Here is an 18,666-nt window from a genome sequence, read left to right on the forward strand (position 1 = left end):
TATGATTCATACTAGGAAAAATGCTGTCTAACTATGTTTTCAGCATACTTGAGTTATGTGTTTGTTGCTTAGCTGGCTTCTTAAGTAATACTGATAAGAACAGTATAAAAGAGAACGGATTACAATCTGACATTAGACAACTTGGCCGTGGCCTGGGGAAGACAAGTGCCGCAGCGAGAATAACCATTTGCAGCAGATTTTAACCCATAGGTTTATATTAGTAGCAGTAGTGATAGTAGTGGAGTTGTACTTTTAATCTTACATTCTGTTGCTGTCAAATAGTACATACGTATATAAATATAAATATTTAACATGTAACTTCTTGCTTTTCTAAAGGAAGTGGTATTTTTTCTGCTGGAAAATATTTTTGAACTCCAGAAATAACTTGACACCTTCTCTGTTTATGGATGATAGAGAGAGTGTGTGTGTGTGTGTGTAAACATTGCGTAATAGCCTGAAGTAAAAAAGAAACTAAATTACCTTTTCCTCAAGTTAAGAAATATTTCTCTGTAAGTGAAAGAAACCTAAATTTCGAAATGATGAAAAACTTGAAAGACTTCAGAAAAAAGAAGGAGGCGGATTAGGAGGTGGAGAGATTGGCATGGGGAGAAGATTAAAACAGCCTTGTAAAGAATAGCAGGGAGGAAGATAAAGGAGGATGCAATGACCAATTATTTTTGAAAGAACAGTGACAACAAAGACGTGGAGGAATTTAGAATAATGGCAGAGGTGAAATGAAAACTTCATTTTTGCCTAGATTGTCAGAAAACATTTCTCACTAAGATGTCGACTTCATGTAGCTTCCTTGCACAGAGCAATTAACTCTACACCAAGCACAGCATCAGGTGGGGAGAACTGCAGAGAGTAGCTTTGAACAGTAAAGCTGAGGTAGAGAGCATCTAACAGAGCTTTTGCTTTTTTGTTCAGTTTGTAAGTAAAATTGAGATAACTTTCTAAAATGCAGGATTTCACTGAACTTGGTTTGAAAGAAATCACTGCAAAAAAATCTGATATATGCATTTAATTCTAAATTTATGATGCAAGCATTAGAACATATTCAGCATTTTAAGGCAAGAGTTGCATACTTCTCTGGTTTCTGATTCCGTAAACCTCATTCACAGGGAGCAGTAACCCACTGAATTAATGGCTATTCATACTGAATGTTACAAAGAAAATTTAAGAAGTATGGATTCAGATTCTCTGGCCTGGTTCAAAGCCCACTGAGCTCAACAGGTTTTTTTTTTTCCATCGGTTTCAGTTGGACCCCATGTCGGAGAGGAATTTTGGTTTTAAAGTTCACAATTACAGAAGCAAAAACAAATTGCACCTTTCAACTGTTCTTCCCTGCCTGCAAGCACATTGCAAACAAATGACAAAGCACTTTAGGAGGAAAGGCTTGGCCGCAAAGAGCCTGCCAACAAGCCAGTTTATACTTGTTGCTGAGGCACAATAAAGTAGTCTACCTGAGCAGAAGAAGGTTTTAAGAGCTTAAGAACAAGGTCATTCAAAAAGACTTTGAGACAGGAATGAGTAGAACCTTCTTGCTCTACCTTGCTTTCCTTCGAGAATTAGCTTCCTGGGAAAAAAGGTTTCTGAGACAGGGCAGAAACGACAAGCACAAGTTAAGCAAGATTTCCTCCAGAGGTTTTCAGGCGACTGGGTTTATTTCTAAACTAAGGGTTTACAGGCTAGAATAAACTCAGTGACGTCAGACGATGTTTTTTTTTTCTTTAGTTTATTCTTTATATGTTGGAAAGTCACCATGTAAAACAGAATACCTCTTATATTCTGTGTTGTTTCTCAACTCATTCTAAAAGCTACATTACTCAGAAACACTCTCTAGCCAATTCTCTGCCAAACTCTTGCAGTCCTGTACAGCTTAGGAAAAAGTATAAGCCTTCTATTAGGTGCTAAAAATTGATAAATTAAGGCTGTTTTGGATGAGTAGAAGCAAGTTCCAAAGTTCATATAAAATAAATCTACCAACTGTCCCTCCTCCTCCGTAGGGGCAGAGCACAGCTCTGAATGTTAGTAGGGTAATGAAGGAAAGGAAAAGCAGTAGTATTTCAAATGCAGATCATTTATAGATTTATAAGTTATTAATTTCAGTTATTCATAGTACTTTGTAAGTTACTGTTGTTGCAAAAAGGAAATATTATTCTAATGCTGGATTTAAGCAATTACTCTATGGGTATTTCAGACATTGAGATATCAGTAAGTTAAGTTCATTCTTGACTGTGCAGCTAGAATATTTGCTAGTTGGCAAGGCCAAACAGACTGGTAAATTCCCCCAGCATTTGTTAGCAGGATTTTTTTGCAAGAGGGGTGTGGATTCTTCATTAAATAATCTTTTCAGATGCCTCTCAGTAGTTATTAAAGAGAAAATGCTAATTATTTACTACCTGAGAAAATCATATCATAAATTGATGTTTTAAATCCTTTTGCCTGCAGATATGACAGTTCTGCTGGCACATCTTCAAAAGTGGAAGAAATGGCAACAGTAAGTAGCTTACAAACTTTATTGTCATCTATGTTTAAAGCACAGAATTTTTGAAAACTGGACCCCTTTTTTAGGCTGTTGATATAATGTCTATTTAAATTGTATTCTTGTAGTTCTTATTTTAAATGCTGAATAAAACATCTGTGTTGTGAACCTGTGGGACTGAGTAGGGGGAACTTGCCCTATTAACTATATGCGTCTACGGGTAGCTCTGATCAGATTTCAATTCTCTCTTAATGATGAAATTACTGAATGGATAATTTCATAGGCCAAAATCATAACATTTTGGCAATTGCAACCAACGTACAAACAGGTCAAAACTCACTTTGAAAAAATAATGTATTTACTTTTTTTTCTTCATTTATAAAAGGGTGAAAAAGAGCAGCAGACTTGGGCAGGTAGTAATCTAGAGCCTGCTCCTGCAGCAGTTCCATGCTCAAATTCCCCTGCAATGTAAAATTTAACAGTATCACACAATGGTTGAGGTTGAAAGGGACCTCTGGAGATCATCTAGTCCAACCGCTCTGCGCATGTACGGTCACCTAGAACATGTTGCACAGAATTTTATCCAGACAGCTTTTGAATATCTCCAGGGAAGGAGACTCCACTACCTCTCTGGGCAACCTGTGCCGGTGCTCAGTCGCCCTCACAGCACAGAATTTTCTCCTCATGGTCAGGTGGAACTGCCTGTGTTTCAGTTGGTGCCCGTTGCCTCTCGTCCTGTCACTGGGCACCACGGACAAGAGTCTGGCCCCATCCCCTTGACACCCTCCCTTCAGATACTTACATGCATTGATGGAATCCCCCCTTGAGCCTTCTCTTCTCCAGGCTGAACAGCCCCAGCTCCCTCAGCCTTTCTTCAGAGGAGAGGGGCTCCAGTCCCCTCATCATCTTTGTAGCCCTCCGCTGGACTCTCTGCAGTAGTGCCATGTCTCTCTTGTACTGGGGAGCCCAGCACTGGACACAGTAGTCCAGGGGAGGCCTCCCCAGGGCTGAGGAGAGGGGCAGGATCCCCTCCCTCCACCTGCTGGCAACACTCTGCCTAATGCAGCCCAGGATCCCATTGGCCTTCTTGGCCACCAGGGCACACTGCTGGCTCATGTTTAACTTGTTGTCCACCAGCACTCCCAGGTCCTTCTCTGCAGAGCTGCTTGCCAGCAGGTCAACCCCCAGCCTGTCCTGGTGCCTGGGGTTATTCCTCCCGAGGGGCAGGACCCTGCCCTTGCCTTTGTTGAACTTCAGGAGGTTCCTCTCTGCCCACCTCTCCAGCCTCTCCAGCTCCCTCTGAAGGGCAGCACAGCCTTCTGGTGTGTCAGCCACTCCCCCCAGTTTAGTATCCTCAGCACACTTGCTGAGGGTGCACTCTGTGCCTTCCTCCAGGTCACTGATGAATAAGGTTGAACAAGACTGGACCCCGGACTGCCCCCTGGGGGACACCGCTAGCTCCAGGCCTCCAAGTGGACTCTGTGCCACTGACCACAACCCTCGGAGCTGTGCCCTCCAGCCAGTTCTGAATGCACCTCCCTGTCCGCTCGTCCAACCCTCACTTCCTGAGCTTGCCTAGGAGGATGTGATGGGAGAGAGTGTGAAAAGGCTTGCTGAAGTCCAGGGAGACAACATCCACTGCTCTGCCCTCATCTCCGCAGCCTGTCCTTCCAGCAGAGAAGGCTCTCAATCAGATTGGTCAAGGATGATTTCCGTTTGGTGAATCCATGCTGACTACTGCGGATCACCTTCTTGTCCTCCAGATGCGTAGTGAGGAGCTGCAGGAGGAGCTGTTCCATGACCTTTGCAGGGGTGGAGGTGAGGCTGACAGGCCTGTAGTTCCCTGGCTCCTCCTTCTTGCCCTTTTGGAAGGCTGGGGTGACATTGGCTTTCTTCCAGTCCTCCGGCACCTCTCATGATCTCCGTGAATCTCCGTGACCTTTCAAAGATGATGGAGAGTGGCCCTTCCCCCTTCAGTAGCAGGCCCACGTTTTCCCTAGTGTTCCTTTTGTTGCTGGTGTATTTAAAGAAGCCCTTCTTGTTGTCCTTGACATCCCTTGCCAGATTAAACTCCAAATGGGCCTTGGGCAGTAGGAAATTATTTTTTTGGCTGAATGTTCTGTATTATAAGTACCCACTTAATTCAAGCATAAAACAACACGTTTCTGATGTAATTCAAAGGTAGTCTCTTGAAAAAACAAATTTCCTCCAAGGGTGATATATGTTATTTTCTTAATTACTTTATTGCCCTATATGGCTAGCAACGTCTTTTGTCCTCTTCTATTGTATGGTCTAAGCACAGAGGGGACTAAGAAGGTGTACAGTATATAATCAGAGGTATAGAGAAGGTAAATTGGCCACCTTCCTTCTCTCATACTTCAAAAACAAAGGAATAATCTATATTAATGTATGACTGAGACAGGATCTGATCAGGATTCAGAGTCAGTTGGACTATTATATAAGTATTAAGAAAAACGAGAGCTAAAGTAGTCAGGGTTTGTTCTTAAAAAAGAGGGGAAAAGGTTCTGAGCTATCATAAATCAGCAGAGTTCAGCAGTTACCTGCATATCTACCATGTGAGAATGTGACCTAAGGGAAATATGGATGGGATATGAACCTCTATATCTTAGCACATAAGCTAAACTCAGACTGATGGAGAATAGGAAGACATTTTCTCCACTGATAAGGTAATTTATTTCAGTCCTTCAAGGTGCTATCTTACTTCCCATCATGAAGCTGTCTTTTCAGTGTTTTTCAGGAGTCCCTAGGTTAGGACTTGGAGAAAATGGCCCAAATGGTCATTTGTGATACCAATCAGAAATTAGTAACCTTTTAAAATCAGTGGATACATGCAAACATAATTTTAATTTTTAATTTTTTGCTGCTTTACAAAAAAAATTTATGTAATCAAACCAACGCTAATGAGCCTTAGCTGTAATACTTAAACAGTCTAATTGATTAGCTGTGAAAAGATAAAATGTTACAATCTGAAAATCAGCTGTGCTATTTGATTATTAATCTCTGTTGCAAGGTCAGTGTGAATTTTAAAATGTGCTGATGAAGGAAGAAGTGATTAGGAAAAATTAAGAGCTACTATGTGATAAGGATGCATATGGAGGAAAAAGGGTAACTACGCCCATTATTATAAGCTCATTATAATTAATGCATCTAAAACATGCTAGAATATGAGTACAAGATGAGCGTATCTCCTTATACATCAGTAAGAGCCTCTAAAATGCATGCAGTTTTACAAATCCTTAGTTACAGATCTTAATAATACATTACTTAATTTTAAAAAGAATTTTGGACCCGCAAAATGTGTACTGACCTCCGTGATTTTTATTGTGTGAAACTAAAATATGTTATCTTCAACTTTTTAACAGGCTGAAATATGTAATTCCCCAATATCAACTGAACCAAGTGGTCATTCTTCTGATGCGAACCAAGATGAATTGATGGAAAAAAGTACACAAGAGTGGAACGAACAGCTAGAGAAAGAGTTCTTCCGTGGTAAGTCTGTGTACTTACTCTGTTCTGATAGTATCGTTACCAGCAGTGACTGTGGCATCTGGTGTCAGAGAGAATTTTCTGCAAAAGCACAGACTGTAAAGATGTGGCTCATTACTTTCTAGTGCAGCGGCTACTTTTTTCTGACTTTGTCTGTCTACTGTGACCTTGAGTTTAAAAGGCTTTATGGCCTTTAGTTACCTTTGTGGGAGCCCCCATAGAGTCTAGTAGTACGTTGCTGGTTCATTTTTTCTTACTACTTGGAAGCAAGACAAGATCAGACTCAGATCATGGGTGTACAGAGATGTTCTTCCATAACCTTTTACAGCTCTATGCAAAAGCCTGACCATGAACATTGCTTCCTACCACCCAAAATTACAACAAGAGATCACAATTGGGATTGAAAGCTTGATCAGGAAGCAGTGGGAGAGTCAGCCGTGCTATAAGAGGAGAGCACTGCATGGTGAATTGTGGTTCCTCTGGAACGCATGTGCCCCTCGCTTTTGGGTGTCAGTCATAACTGTGCACACGCTTTCCTACTGACTTCATAGCTTGGCTGATGTTCTCAAAATGGAAGGCTCAGAAACAGCTGCTTTTTATCCTTACGCTAAACTGGCCCTCTCAGGAGTCCTCTCTCTTCTGTGCTGAAGAGAAACTCAGAAAAACAGAAACATCTAGTTTCTTTGAACCACTTTTTATTCCAACTATATATGCCTAACAATGTTTTCTTAATGAACCTGTACAATTTACACATATCTGTACTGACTGATTAGTGAATCTTTTTTATTTGAGCTAGGAAGTGCTGTAACAAAATAGCCATATCCATTTGTGGTTTAATCTTACGTGTGCTTTCTTCAAAATACAGAAAGAATGCAATTAGTGAATGCATAATTTTTTTTGCCAATAAAACACTTTAAACACATTACTGTTACGTAATCTTATGACTGAATATCTTGGTTAGCTGAGCTGTGAATGCTTAATTCTAGTTAATCAGACTGGTCTATAAATACAGCCTTGTTGCAGGCATGAATCACAGGTTGCTAACTATTTCATTACCCTTTTTTTTTAATCAAGAAAATGCCCTTTTCGGTAGTTTAGAGTAAGTAAGAAGTTACAACTCAGGGAATAACTTATTTTCTGAATGAGGCAAGCAGTGGACATGCCAGACTACTGAATATGATTATTTGATGGTATGCAGAATTCTGTGCGGGCCCTACAGTTACATCATAACTGTGCTCTGTCTGTACTCTGGGAACATGCAGAAAAGTCCGTGTTTGCTTACGAGCATACTGAATTCTTTTCAGTGAATTTTTTGCTTACAAACTGGAATTTTGGAAAGTTTTTCCTCTACATTTAGTTGGTGAGTATAAATTCAGACTTCAATTGTTAGGTTCTTCTTTTAAATAGCAGGAGGCTAGCATTTACATAAAGAACAGTTTTAAGATCAGTCATGGAGCAGTGCATTTTTTCCCTTGTAGTCAAGACGGATGACCGCTGAAAAGCCCTATGGATGAAGAATGTGGTTTGGGAAGGGTTATGAATGTTGAGAAGCTGACTCCTTTCACAACCAGTTGTAATTATTAATGTAGTACATGAAACTTTTTAATATAAATAGGCAGAAGGTTATTAAAGAAAACCAAACTAAGTTTGTCTTCTTTTTCTGTGCAGTTCTAGATGATTTGGATGACCAGCTGGCCCAGGAACAAGCCCAAAATCCTTTGGACAAAACAATTTCTATTAACAGTGCAACAAATGTGCAATACAATAATGCATTTCCTACTTCAAAGAGGCAGACTACTCTTAGACGGCAACACAGAAAAGACTGGAGTGACATGCCTGGCACATCTTTCCCAGATGGACTGAGAACAGTAAGAGCCAAAGATGAACACAAGATTTTCATCAGACCAAGGAAATTACACAATGCTTATATAAACTGGCACCCGACAGCTTTTAAAGAAGATTACAAATACAGTGATCCAGTTGATGGAAATCCTCATCTGCTAAGCAGCAGGCTGTCTTCTATTTCTTTCGGACAGTCTTCAGAAGGTAGCTTGTATCCTCCTTCCATAGCACAGAACAGTGGATTTAAGCACAGGCGTTACCTGAACAGGGATACAGCTGGCAGAAGTTACTCTGTATGTTCCCTTCGGAGATGTCCATCCTCGGTATCTTCAGACCAGCTATCAGCATCTAGTTTACAGCATCCATTGGCAAGAGAGAGCAACAGCGGTTTTATACCAAGGTTTGGTCGCCAAAATCCAAAGAGAATTCCTCTATCTTCTATTGTATGGAACAATACACTAGACTCTCCCGCACAAACATCCACTCAAGAAAAAATGTTGAAAACGCAGTCACTAATGGAGTTTCATGCCACAGACCATGGTAGATACCCTAGCCCTTTGCAAGAAAATAGGAAATATGCTTGTTACCATTCAAAACACCATTACAGAAGATCTTTTTCAAGTAGTAATTGTTTCAGCAGAGTGAGTGGTTCTGACAAACCTGCATCTCCATTGTCCTTTGATAACTGGGAAAATTATCCGTTACATAAATCAGAAAATAATCTCTCTAGGTCCTGCTATAGAGATACTTCTTCTCATGGCAAGTTGTATACAAATCAAAAAAATTCTCCCTATGGGAAAAAAGATAGCTATCCTTCTTGGGCTGATATACCTCAGTACCATAGTGATAAAGTGTTTACTTCCCCTGATGCGAGCTTTGAAGGAGTTACGGCTAACTTAAATGACTGGCAATGGACACATACAATGAACGTCAAGTATGCTTCACAGCGCCTGCAGAATGATTTTCACATGTATTCTCCAGAACATACGAGCATCGAAAAGGTAGCAAGAAGTGTAAGTAATAGAACTTTTGCAGAATTCACCGAAGGCTATCAGCCTTGGCTAAGTCATAACTCTCCCGTTTCTTCATATGGCACCAGAAGTGATGAGCCAGTCTTTCCTGATTCAAAGGACCAAACAAAAGCTATAGGACTGAACAGCAATTCAGTCGTTGTTACTCAAAGAAGTACTAAGATGGACTTGGAGCAACTAGAAGATGTCGAAGATAAGAAACTGCCAGATGAAGTAGATATTAAAGACATGACATTATTGTCAGTTTCTCAACAAGCAGATGCAAACTACACCAGCACACAGAGTTTACCTTCCAATAACCCTGCTTCTGCCATCCTGCCAAACAGTGTATCTCTCTTGAACTCACTGAGATCAAAAAGACAAACCCAAGGCACTGCCAGAAGAGAGACTGCAAAAATATATGCCTCACACAGTAATAAAAGAAACATGCAAATGAAGGAAAATGGTTGCCCACCCAAGAGTGTGTTCAGTCAGCCTCCCTGTATTTTGCCAGCTGATGAGAGCAGAAAGGAACGTTGTCTTGCAAGTCAGAAACCATGGGAACATAATCTACATTATGCAACAAAAAGAAAAAGCATCAAAGTGGATAATCAGAGTACAGGAACAGTTAACCAAGCTACTCCAAAGAGACGGTCTTCACTGGTGGATGTTGGTTCTGCTCCATCGACTGAAAAATTAGTGAAGCATCAAGGCATGTTGCCCAGTCCTCCTGAACGTCCATCTAGTTCCTCACAAAGCTCTCCACAAGCACTTTCTCATAAAGACAATTTAAAGTGTTTAGAAACACTAGCTAACTCTTCAGTAAATTGCACAGTTACTGAATCTCAAGCAGAAGGTGAAAAAACAGCTCAAAAGAGCAGAACAGATGTTACCAAAAAGATGTCACAGAAAACATCACAAAATCCTAGCACTTTAGTGAATAAGGACTGCAATAGACAGTTCACTACTAGTTCTCTAGAAAATGGAAGTTCTGGAAATATTTTTATATATAGCTTTGATGGGGACCTCCAGACCTCCAAGCATAGTTTAAATTATTTTTGCCTTGAAAAAGAAAGTGGAAAAATAAGGAATAATTCACCTTGTATTGAAAGGCTTAACAAGCAAGACAGCTTGATGCGATATACCAGCAGCTGCAGCGTTACTGGCTCCCCTAGCAGAAACAACCCCAAATCTCCTGATCCGCTTGTTATCTATTATACCTTACCTAGAAAATCAGCTAGCATTGCTGGTAGTATCATGTCAGATACGCCTATCTCTCTCCCTAGAGAAAGCAGAACAAGCACATTTGATCGTTTAAGGACTGAAACTCCAAACAGAACTGATGTATTTTGTTCTAATGAAAGCACGTCCTGTTTAGACTCAAAACGTTCCTTGTTAACATCAGCACCATTAAATGCTGCTACAAGTATCGAAGAAAAAGATTACCCCGTTCCTTTCACCAAAAGTCCTAATGACTCAGTAAGCAGTAGTACATCAGTCGAACTGGCGGAGAGTTCTAAACATCTGACCAGAAGAGGATGGTCTGGTTTTTCAGAATGTAAGGAAAGGGGAAATTGTTTGCAGAAATATAAAACTACAAGCACATTTACAGTTTGTGTTGATGAAGATCATGTCAAATACCATGAACTAGTTTCAATCTATTACACATTGCCACGGAGGCATTCTAGAACGTTTTGTCACCTCTTTAGGGATAAGCCAGAGGATGCAGAATTACCTCTTCCCGAAGAAAATTCTCAGTCACCAAGAATATTTAACAAGAATAATGAAGGTCACATGAGTTTAGCAAATGTATTTTACCCTAATACTTTGGAAAAAGAGGTGCCTTCGTATTCTTCTGACCACGTACCTTCAGCTCTGGTCACACCTCGGAACTTAGAAACTGCTGTTGACCATAAAGAAGAGAATTCCCACTTACTTCCTAGCTCTGAGAAGGTATGTGCTTCAAAGGCAGTAAGTACAGTACATATTAGGAAAGATATTGCACCAGATCTTCCATTAGCAGAAAGTACACTTCCTGACATGATGACAACAGGCATTTCTTTTGGTGGTCCACAATCCATTGCAATAGTGGGTGACACAGGTAAGGCCATTTCTGCTGCTTCAGGCAATCAAAATACAGAAACAGAAACACGTCTAAAAGAAAAGAAGGAAATTTTGCAAACAGCCACATCACTAACCTCCACTTTATCAAAGCCTCCCAAACCAGGCAGGCCTCTAGAGGATCTTTGTTATTGCACTTCAACAAATAAGAATAGTGTACAAAAGGGAAACTCTGAAAACTGCTATCAGCCTACTAAAGTAAAAACAAATGAAAATCAGAACAGTTTAGTGCTCCACCCAAGGGAGAAAAGTTATTTTGGTGGGAACAGTAATACAGAGCATTCTAATGCTCCAGTTCCTCCTGCTGAAGATAGATATAGGGATAATATGAAAGTCAAGCAGAGAGAAAATCTCCTACACCAAATCACTCCTCTATATAATAATAAAAGTAGTGGACTGCAATTACGAACCGACAATTCAAGAAATAGCACAAATGATTTAATCTCTTGTAACAAAATGCTTTCAGAAGCCCAGAACAAAGCATTTGAGATAGGTACAGCTTCCAGTGCTGACCCGTTCCTTCAGCTAGACGAAATGGGTAGCACAGATACAAATGAGTTAAAGATTTCAAAAATTGAAAAAGTACAAAACTTGCAGAGTGCTGAGATTGGTAAAGATTACACTGGTTTGCAGGAATTGGAGAGGCACAGTGAAGACAGCCTGAACGTTAACTGCAAAGTCCTTGGGGTTGCACAAGATCAAAAGTTAACACAGAATGCAGAAAGTGAGAGCAAGCTTCTCTCTGGCTGCACAAGAGACAAAGTAAAAGATATAGAAAAAAGGAAAAATAGACCTTCGATTAAAAATAAACTGGCAGCTGTTTACAAAACAAGTCGAAAATTTTCAAGTAAAAATTTACCCCCAAAGCCACACATCAGTAATATTTTTTCACAGAATGATGGAAGTGCCACTTCTCCAGAGGTTACGATGCCTCTTGACTCCTTGCTTTCAGCAGATTCCAATCCGTTGTTTCTGCAGTCTGCAAATGAAAACCAGAATCGTAGTCCGGACCCTGAAGGGAATACCCCGATACAAGGAACAGCTGAGAGAAATAAGAGTGAAAATGAAAATGATCTTTCTTTGCTTGTTAATAACACAAATTGGAGGTCTTTTACAAGTTCATACACACAGAAAGAAGCCATCAGTCCCCCAAAAAAGACAATAGAAGTGGAAAACAGGCCAAGTCTTACAACCCTATTTCCAGATAAAACAGTAGCCACAAGAAATAAGAATTCTCAAACCCTTGGTCTTGGGTTAGAAAACAGAAGCCAGTCTCTCCCTCTTCGTGCTACTACATCAGCCCCACTGGATGACGAGAGAGGAAGAGCTAGGAGTAGTGCATGCAGTCCTCCCTTGCCACTTCTAACTGACAAAAACTCGAACCCCTTTATAAATAATTACTTGCAGGCAAACATATGTCCAGAGCAAAGGTTGACTTATCAGATGGCTTTTGGTCAGCATCAAAATACCTATCAGTCTAATAGCTTAAAAAATGCTAACTTGTATAGTAATCAGTTGCGCAAGAGTCATGCAAAAAATCAACGTGAGCGTCACCTTTCTGAGAGTACTTGTGCTCGAGATTCTCAGGACAGCTTTGCCTCTGGAAGCAATATTCTACCTAAAGATAGTAGACATGGGAAGAGATTTAAATCTTACTCAGAGCTGTTGTCTTGTGACGAAAATGAAAACTGGGCATCTGACAGTGTAAAAAGTTACAGCACTAGGAATTTGATGTATCCTTCTGTTGAATTTGGTATATTCGGCAAAGAGCAACAATTGGCTTTCCTGGAAAACATCAAGAGGTCGCTCACGGAAGGGCGATTATGGAGGCCTTGCCTTCTTAGTAACCCTGGCGCTCTCAGAGATGGAGAGAGCCCTTTAAGCAGATCTGAGCTTTTGAGCTCTAGTTCTGCTGGGAGCAAAATATCATCGGCTGCTTCATCGCCCAGAGAGCTGACTGAAATGTATCAGGGAGAGCCAGCAACTTATTCAGACTCGGACACTGATACTACCACAGATGATGAATATTACCTAGATGAGATAGATAAAGAATCAGAACTATGACAACTTGTGGTACTAAGATTGCAAGATAGCTCAGTAGTTTCTGGTCAGGCAAAAACATAAAATGTTTTAAGCCCCTTCTTATGCTGCTATAAATCAGTACAATTTGATTAGTTTTAAAGAAGTTAGTATCTTATGTTACATGAGCCTTTGACTTTTTATGTTAAATATGTGGCTTCGCCATTGTTCTTCTTAGGAGAAAGAAAACCTTCCAAAAATTATAACAGATAAATGACTGTAGAGCTTTGGGCAGTATAATGTTAGAGATGGCTTTCCACTGACATGAGCAAGCACTGGGTTAGGCTCCTGCCAACCAAGTACAACAATGCTGAAATGGATGAATTCTAGCTCTAGCTATGTTTGCTTAGAAGATTTAACAGGAAACCAACATATTACATTGCTGATGTGGACTGTTTCTCCAATCATCTTCTTCATTTAGTAAATCATAACGATGGCAGTCCATCCCACCTAATACACACACACCCAGAATGAAAACATTTCAATGTTTGTAGCATATTCAGTAGGAATGCTCCTGCTTTCTTTATTCTTGGGAAGCAGGTTGCAGCAATGTCACTGATGGAGTTTGTTTGGCGATACAATTTCTGGATTCCACGAGGTGGATTGTGCACTAGGATTCATAGGGGGATTCATGATTAAAATAGTTCTGATTACAGCCAGATAGCTGCCTTTGTTGTAGGAACAGGTTAACTTGGATTAATAATCTGGCACTTGAAATGGTGCAAAATTTTGTAAGAAGATTTACCCTACTTATATCCTATATAAACCTCATAGGTTGAATCCTAAGTTGCCCTAACAGTGGGAAGGCAAATGTGACCCTGCTATAACTTGTTGCTTCACAAAGTTCTTTGACTGCCTCTATACTTAGATGGTCCCCATTAGAGTTCAGTGCAACCATTGGGCTACTTGAGTGTTACGCCACCCAAAGCAGCCTGAGAAAGCACTTTGCTGGTTCAAGCCTGTGCTGTACGGAAATGGTAATTTGTTTTCGTATGAAATAAATAAAACTGGTGGAAAATACTGCTTGCCCTTTGCTAAATTGCCATCTCTTTTTGGTATTTTTCAAACGTTCTCTCTGCCACCACGGAACTTTTTATCCTTTGAGCTTAAAGGCTGCAGACGTTTTCCTGCAGCTATTCCTCAGCCACACTAGTAAAGGTGTTATTACTTTACAGTAGCCAAAACCCATCCCTGGCCATTAAATTTCTAACTAAGCTGTGATCTCTTGTCATGCAAAATCACAAGTGGCTCATTGAGCCAGAAGGTAGTATTTTTAAACAATTACACAACATTTATTTCTACGTCCGTAATTCCACATAGAGTCTAAAATGTTCATCCATATTTTTGATATGTTTTTTAGTTCAATAAAATTTCTGGAAAACAGAATTATATTTTTGTAACTGGAAGGACAGTATACTGATATTTTAAAATAATATATTCTAAACAAAACGAGCAATGCTTGTATCACTGAATACTCCACAAGAATCTAAAAGAGATGAAAAATACTGTAGTAGGTAACTGGTATCCTTATTTTTTTATATTGTAAACTTCGTTAAAGAAGTGGAGCTATAATTCAAATATGTATTGAAATGTAAGTATTATTATTACTTTATACTATGATAATTTGTCCTTCTTGTACATAAAAGGACTGATATAAACTGTGTATTTATAGTCAGAACTGTTCTTTACACATACCTGTTTTGGAAGGATATAAGCGTACGCTGACATATGTAATATTGGAAGGAAATAATTACCATATAGTTGTACTCTTGTAAGATAGGCTGTTCTAAGGAGAAATTACATTTTTCTGTAAATTCCTCTACTCCGTATGTACAGGTTTCTGTAGAGCAAGACAATAAAACCAACTTAGTATTAGTGAGGAATTTCTGCTGCTGTACATTTCTGCAAAATATGTTAGTCCAAAAATTAGGAATACCAGCCTACATAAGTTAGTAATAAAATAAATGTTTACAAGGGAGGTAAATGGTCATACAGTTTTGCTTGACTAGAAATAGATTGTTTAGAATTATTATATAGAATATTTTTATTTGTAAATTTTTTCTGCCTGCTCAGTAGAATTTGGATTAAGTTCTCACCTTATTGGCATAAAAAGGTTTTCATTTGCTATGTTATGTATGTACAGTAAATTGGGAGGTTTGATTTAATGTAAACAATTTTAAAAAAACAGCTTTTGGGCATAAATTAGGTACGCGAGACTGCAGTCTGTTGAGGATCTGTAAACTAATATTTATGTAGAATGATGCTATTCTGTAAAATAGTTGATTATGTGAAAGCTCAGAAAAATCCTTTGAATAAAAAGATCTTTTCCATTCCGCTTAGCAGAGCCGGAATTGGACATCATCACTCTTCCAGGCTTTTTTCTGTGCGCACAGTGTAGTCCATAAATGGTCATAATTTATAGAATTTTCATATTTAAAACTCCTTGTTTGAAATAAACTGTGCATTCAAATGAACAAATGTATGGGCACTGTGTTTATTTTTCACTTACTGTGAATGCCATAGACAATTTATCCAAAGGAAAAAAAATCCAGCATCTTCATTTTGCTTCCAGGATACTAATGGCAAACAATGCTAAGAGATCACATTCCCATGGTTTAAAATGGAGCAGCTAGCCTTGATCCATCACGCAGCTCTAGGCAAACACATGAAAATGAAGCACGTTATGTGGGTCACTGAATCTGTGTAGCTCCAGCATGTCTCTCACACAGAGAAAGGACATGTGCAGCTGACTGATAGGAATCCTTCACCTGCTAAGATGCTAGCTGGCGGTGCGCTTAGGCAGCTAATGATCAAAGCAGCTACCAGCTGCATTTATTCTGCTACCTTTTTTTTCCTGCTAATTGATGAATCTCTAGCATACAAATAATTTTCCATCAGCAGCAATGTCTTCACAGTAATAAAGGCATGTTAACCCCATAGAGAGCCATATGCCTATAAATTGCCTTGAAGAGATTATACTTTGTGTAGGGGCCAAGAGTAATACGTAATAAGTCGTTTTTACAACACAGTGAGATCCATGTGGAAATCACTTCAGCTAGAATTAGGCATCAGTGGAGGCGGAATGCCACGTGCAGTGTGATTGTGCGTGGGACTCACCATTGTCTTTGAACCTTAATTACTACAGCCAGCATCTGTGGTACCTGAACTGAGTGACACAGTCCCTCAGCCTGATTTCCTAAGAAAATACGGTTTATGCACTAAGGTTGTGTTTCTGCCAATCTCTGTTCATCCGTCAGTTCACTCATATCCCCAGATGACCTTCAAACTTAAAAGTCTCAATGACATTTGAAAGAAAGGGCAGGATTCTTATGGTTTCATGCAAACAGGATCACAGGATAATTCAGGCGGGGAGAGACCTCAAGGGGTCTCTGGTCCATCCTCCTGCTCACAGCAGTGTCAGCTCTGGGGTCAGACCTAGATGGTCAGGGGCTTCATCGAGTTGGGTCTTGAGAACCTCTGAGGACAGAGACTGCACAACCCCTTGGGCAAATCGTGCCACTGCCTGACTGTCCTCATGGAGAAAAGTTGCTGAAAGCTGGAGAAAGTCTGAACTTCCTTTGTTCCAGTTTATGCCTGTTGTCCCTTGTCCTCCCACCATGCACCACTGTGAAGAGCCTGTGAAAGTACTGGCAGGCTGGTGTCAGGTGTCCCCAAAACCATCTCTGCTCCAGGCTGGACAAGCCCAGTTCCCCAGCCTCTCCTCACAGGTCAAGTACTCCAGCCGTGACCATCTCAGTGCTGAACTTCTGCTGAACTCACTGGTTCACCAATGTCTTTCTTCCTTTGGGGGGTTGGGGGGGGGGGGGACCAAAATTGGACACAGTATCTAGATGTGGTCTTCTTCAATCTCTGGCTCTGCCCATGTTCATACAGTCCAGGGTGCTGTTGGCCTTTGCTGCCAGGGCACACTACTGGCTCACATCCAGCTTACTGCCCAGTGGGACACCTCGTGTCTTTTCTGCAGACCTTTTCCCAGGTGCGTTGTTGAAGGGGTGCACCACCAGCACCACCAGCCCTTCCTGTCCCTGCCCACCTTCCCAGGGCTTCCCCTACTCTGCCCAGGCCCAGGCCCACATTTCAGCCCAGCCTAGGGCTGTCAGTCCCTGCCCTGCGATGCTGTAGCAGTTCCTGCCCCACCATGGGCTGGATCCTGACCCTCAAGCCATGGGCAACTGCCTGGATCCATGGTCTTGCCCAGCCATCAGCAGGCTGTGTCTGCCCCTGGTCACCCTCACCAGGCCTGACCCCCAGCCAGGGGAATCAACTGCCTGGCCCTGCCTTGTTGCCACAGGCTTAGCTGATGATCCAGGCCGGGTGGCCTGTGGCCAGCCCTGCTCGCCTTGTTGGGCTCCGGCAAGGCTGGGCCAGGACAGCAAGGGCCCTGCCCTGCGGCATCCTCCAGGAAGCCACCAGCCTCGCTGCTCACCAGCGCTAGATGCCAGGCTTCGTGTTTCTCCTATTGAATTTCAGGGCCCATTTCTCCAGCCTGCCCAGGTGCTCATGGCGGGCAGCCCAGCCTTTGAGAGTATCCACTGGTCCCTCCCACTGGTTTGGCATCACCTGTGAGCAGGATGCCCAAACACACCATCACCTCCTTCCTGCTGCTGACAAGGTCAGGCAGGGCAGGTCCCAGGCCAGACCCCTGCGGTGCTGCCCTCCTTACCGACCTCCAGGCAGAGATGGCCCGTTAACGCTGCCCTCGGAGCCCAACCAGCCAGCCAGTTTTTCACCCAGCTGGCTGTCTGCTCATTCACACCTAACCCGGATACAGGAAAATTGTGGGAGACAGCGAAGCCTTTGCTAAATTCAAGGTAAATGCCACCCACTGCTTTCTCATCACAGACCCAGTGACTTTACACCAGAGGCAACCAGGTTGGCCAGGCGTGCTCAACCCATGGTGAATCTAGGCTGGCTGTTCCCAGCCACCTCCTTCGCCTGCTCGTGCCCAGGAGCACGCTCCAAGCTGGTGCACAGGGAGAGGAAAACGGCCCTTGCTGATCCTTTCGCTGAAAGTAGCAGCCAGGGATGAACTGGCTGGCCAATAAGCAAATGTGTAGCTACAAATTAAGAGCATACGTGTTTTCTCTTGCCCACTGGGAGCAGCGTATATGGTATGTCGGTGATTATATGAGATGAGGGAGTTTAGGAAACTAAAGACAAAAGCAAAGAGGAAACCGGACTTGATAGTTCTGCTTTCGAGGAACCTGTTTTTCATGGTCTGTATGCTTGGAGACTTGAAGTTCATGTTGATCATAAACATGCAGCATTCATTCATGCTCTCACTTGTTTTTGTTTTTCATATGCGAAAAATCGAGGCTTGCATGGAAGCTTAGATTTAAATCTCTTACAGTCTTGCAAGCTCCCGCCTCTACTGGCACCCTGAATATTTCATAGTAGACAAGCAGCAAAGATGCTCCTGATAAAAACGATGTAACAACCTTAGGAGACAAATCTCTTGATTCTGGGTATGTGCCCGAGCCACATCTGGACTTCGCACTGGGGAAAGACTTGTGAGCACGCTGCCTCGTCACACCATCCGCGGCCGGGAAGGTGAGCTCAGGGGCAGGCACCAACTTGCCAGTACGTCCCAACAGCTTCCCC

The 18,666-nt window shown here is 41.6% G+C and overlaps 1 protein-coding gene across 4 annotated transcripts in view; it reads left to right on the plus strand.

The window, feature by feature from the left end:
• EXPH5 (exophilin 5) overlaps positions 1 to 15,516 on the plus strand; it is a 37,875-nt gene extending 22,359 nt beyond the window's left edge. For 3 of the 4 annotated variants that reach the window (XM_068930314.1, XM_068930316.1, XM_068930317.1), the window contains 3 exons: positions 2,452 to 2,500; positions 5,869 to 5,995; positions 7,661 to 15,516. In XM_068930314.1, the coding sequence (XP_068786415.1) occupies positions 2,452 to 2,500; positions 5,869 to 5,995; positions 7,661 to 13,029 (5,545 nt within the window). In that variant the 3' untranslated portion in view covers positions 13,030 to 15,516. Of the gene's footprint in view, positions 1 to 2,451; positions 2,501 to 4,156; positions 4,304 to 5,868; positions 5,996 to 7,660 lie in introns of those variants that run through there. The other variant, XM_068930318.1, reaches the window with a different exon arrangement.
• Positions 15,517 to 18,666: the final 3,150 nt, after the last annotated feature.

This window comes from Struthio camelus, chromosome 1 (assembly GCF_040807025.1).
Source record: "Struthio camelus isolate bStrCam1 chromosome 1, bStrCam1.hap1, whole genome shotgun sequence".
In the NCBI taxonomy this organism is placed as follows: Eukaryota; Metazoa; Chordata; class Aves; order Struthioniformes; family Struthionidae; genus Struthio; species Struthio camelus.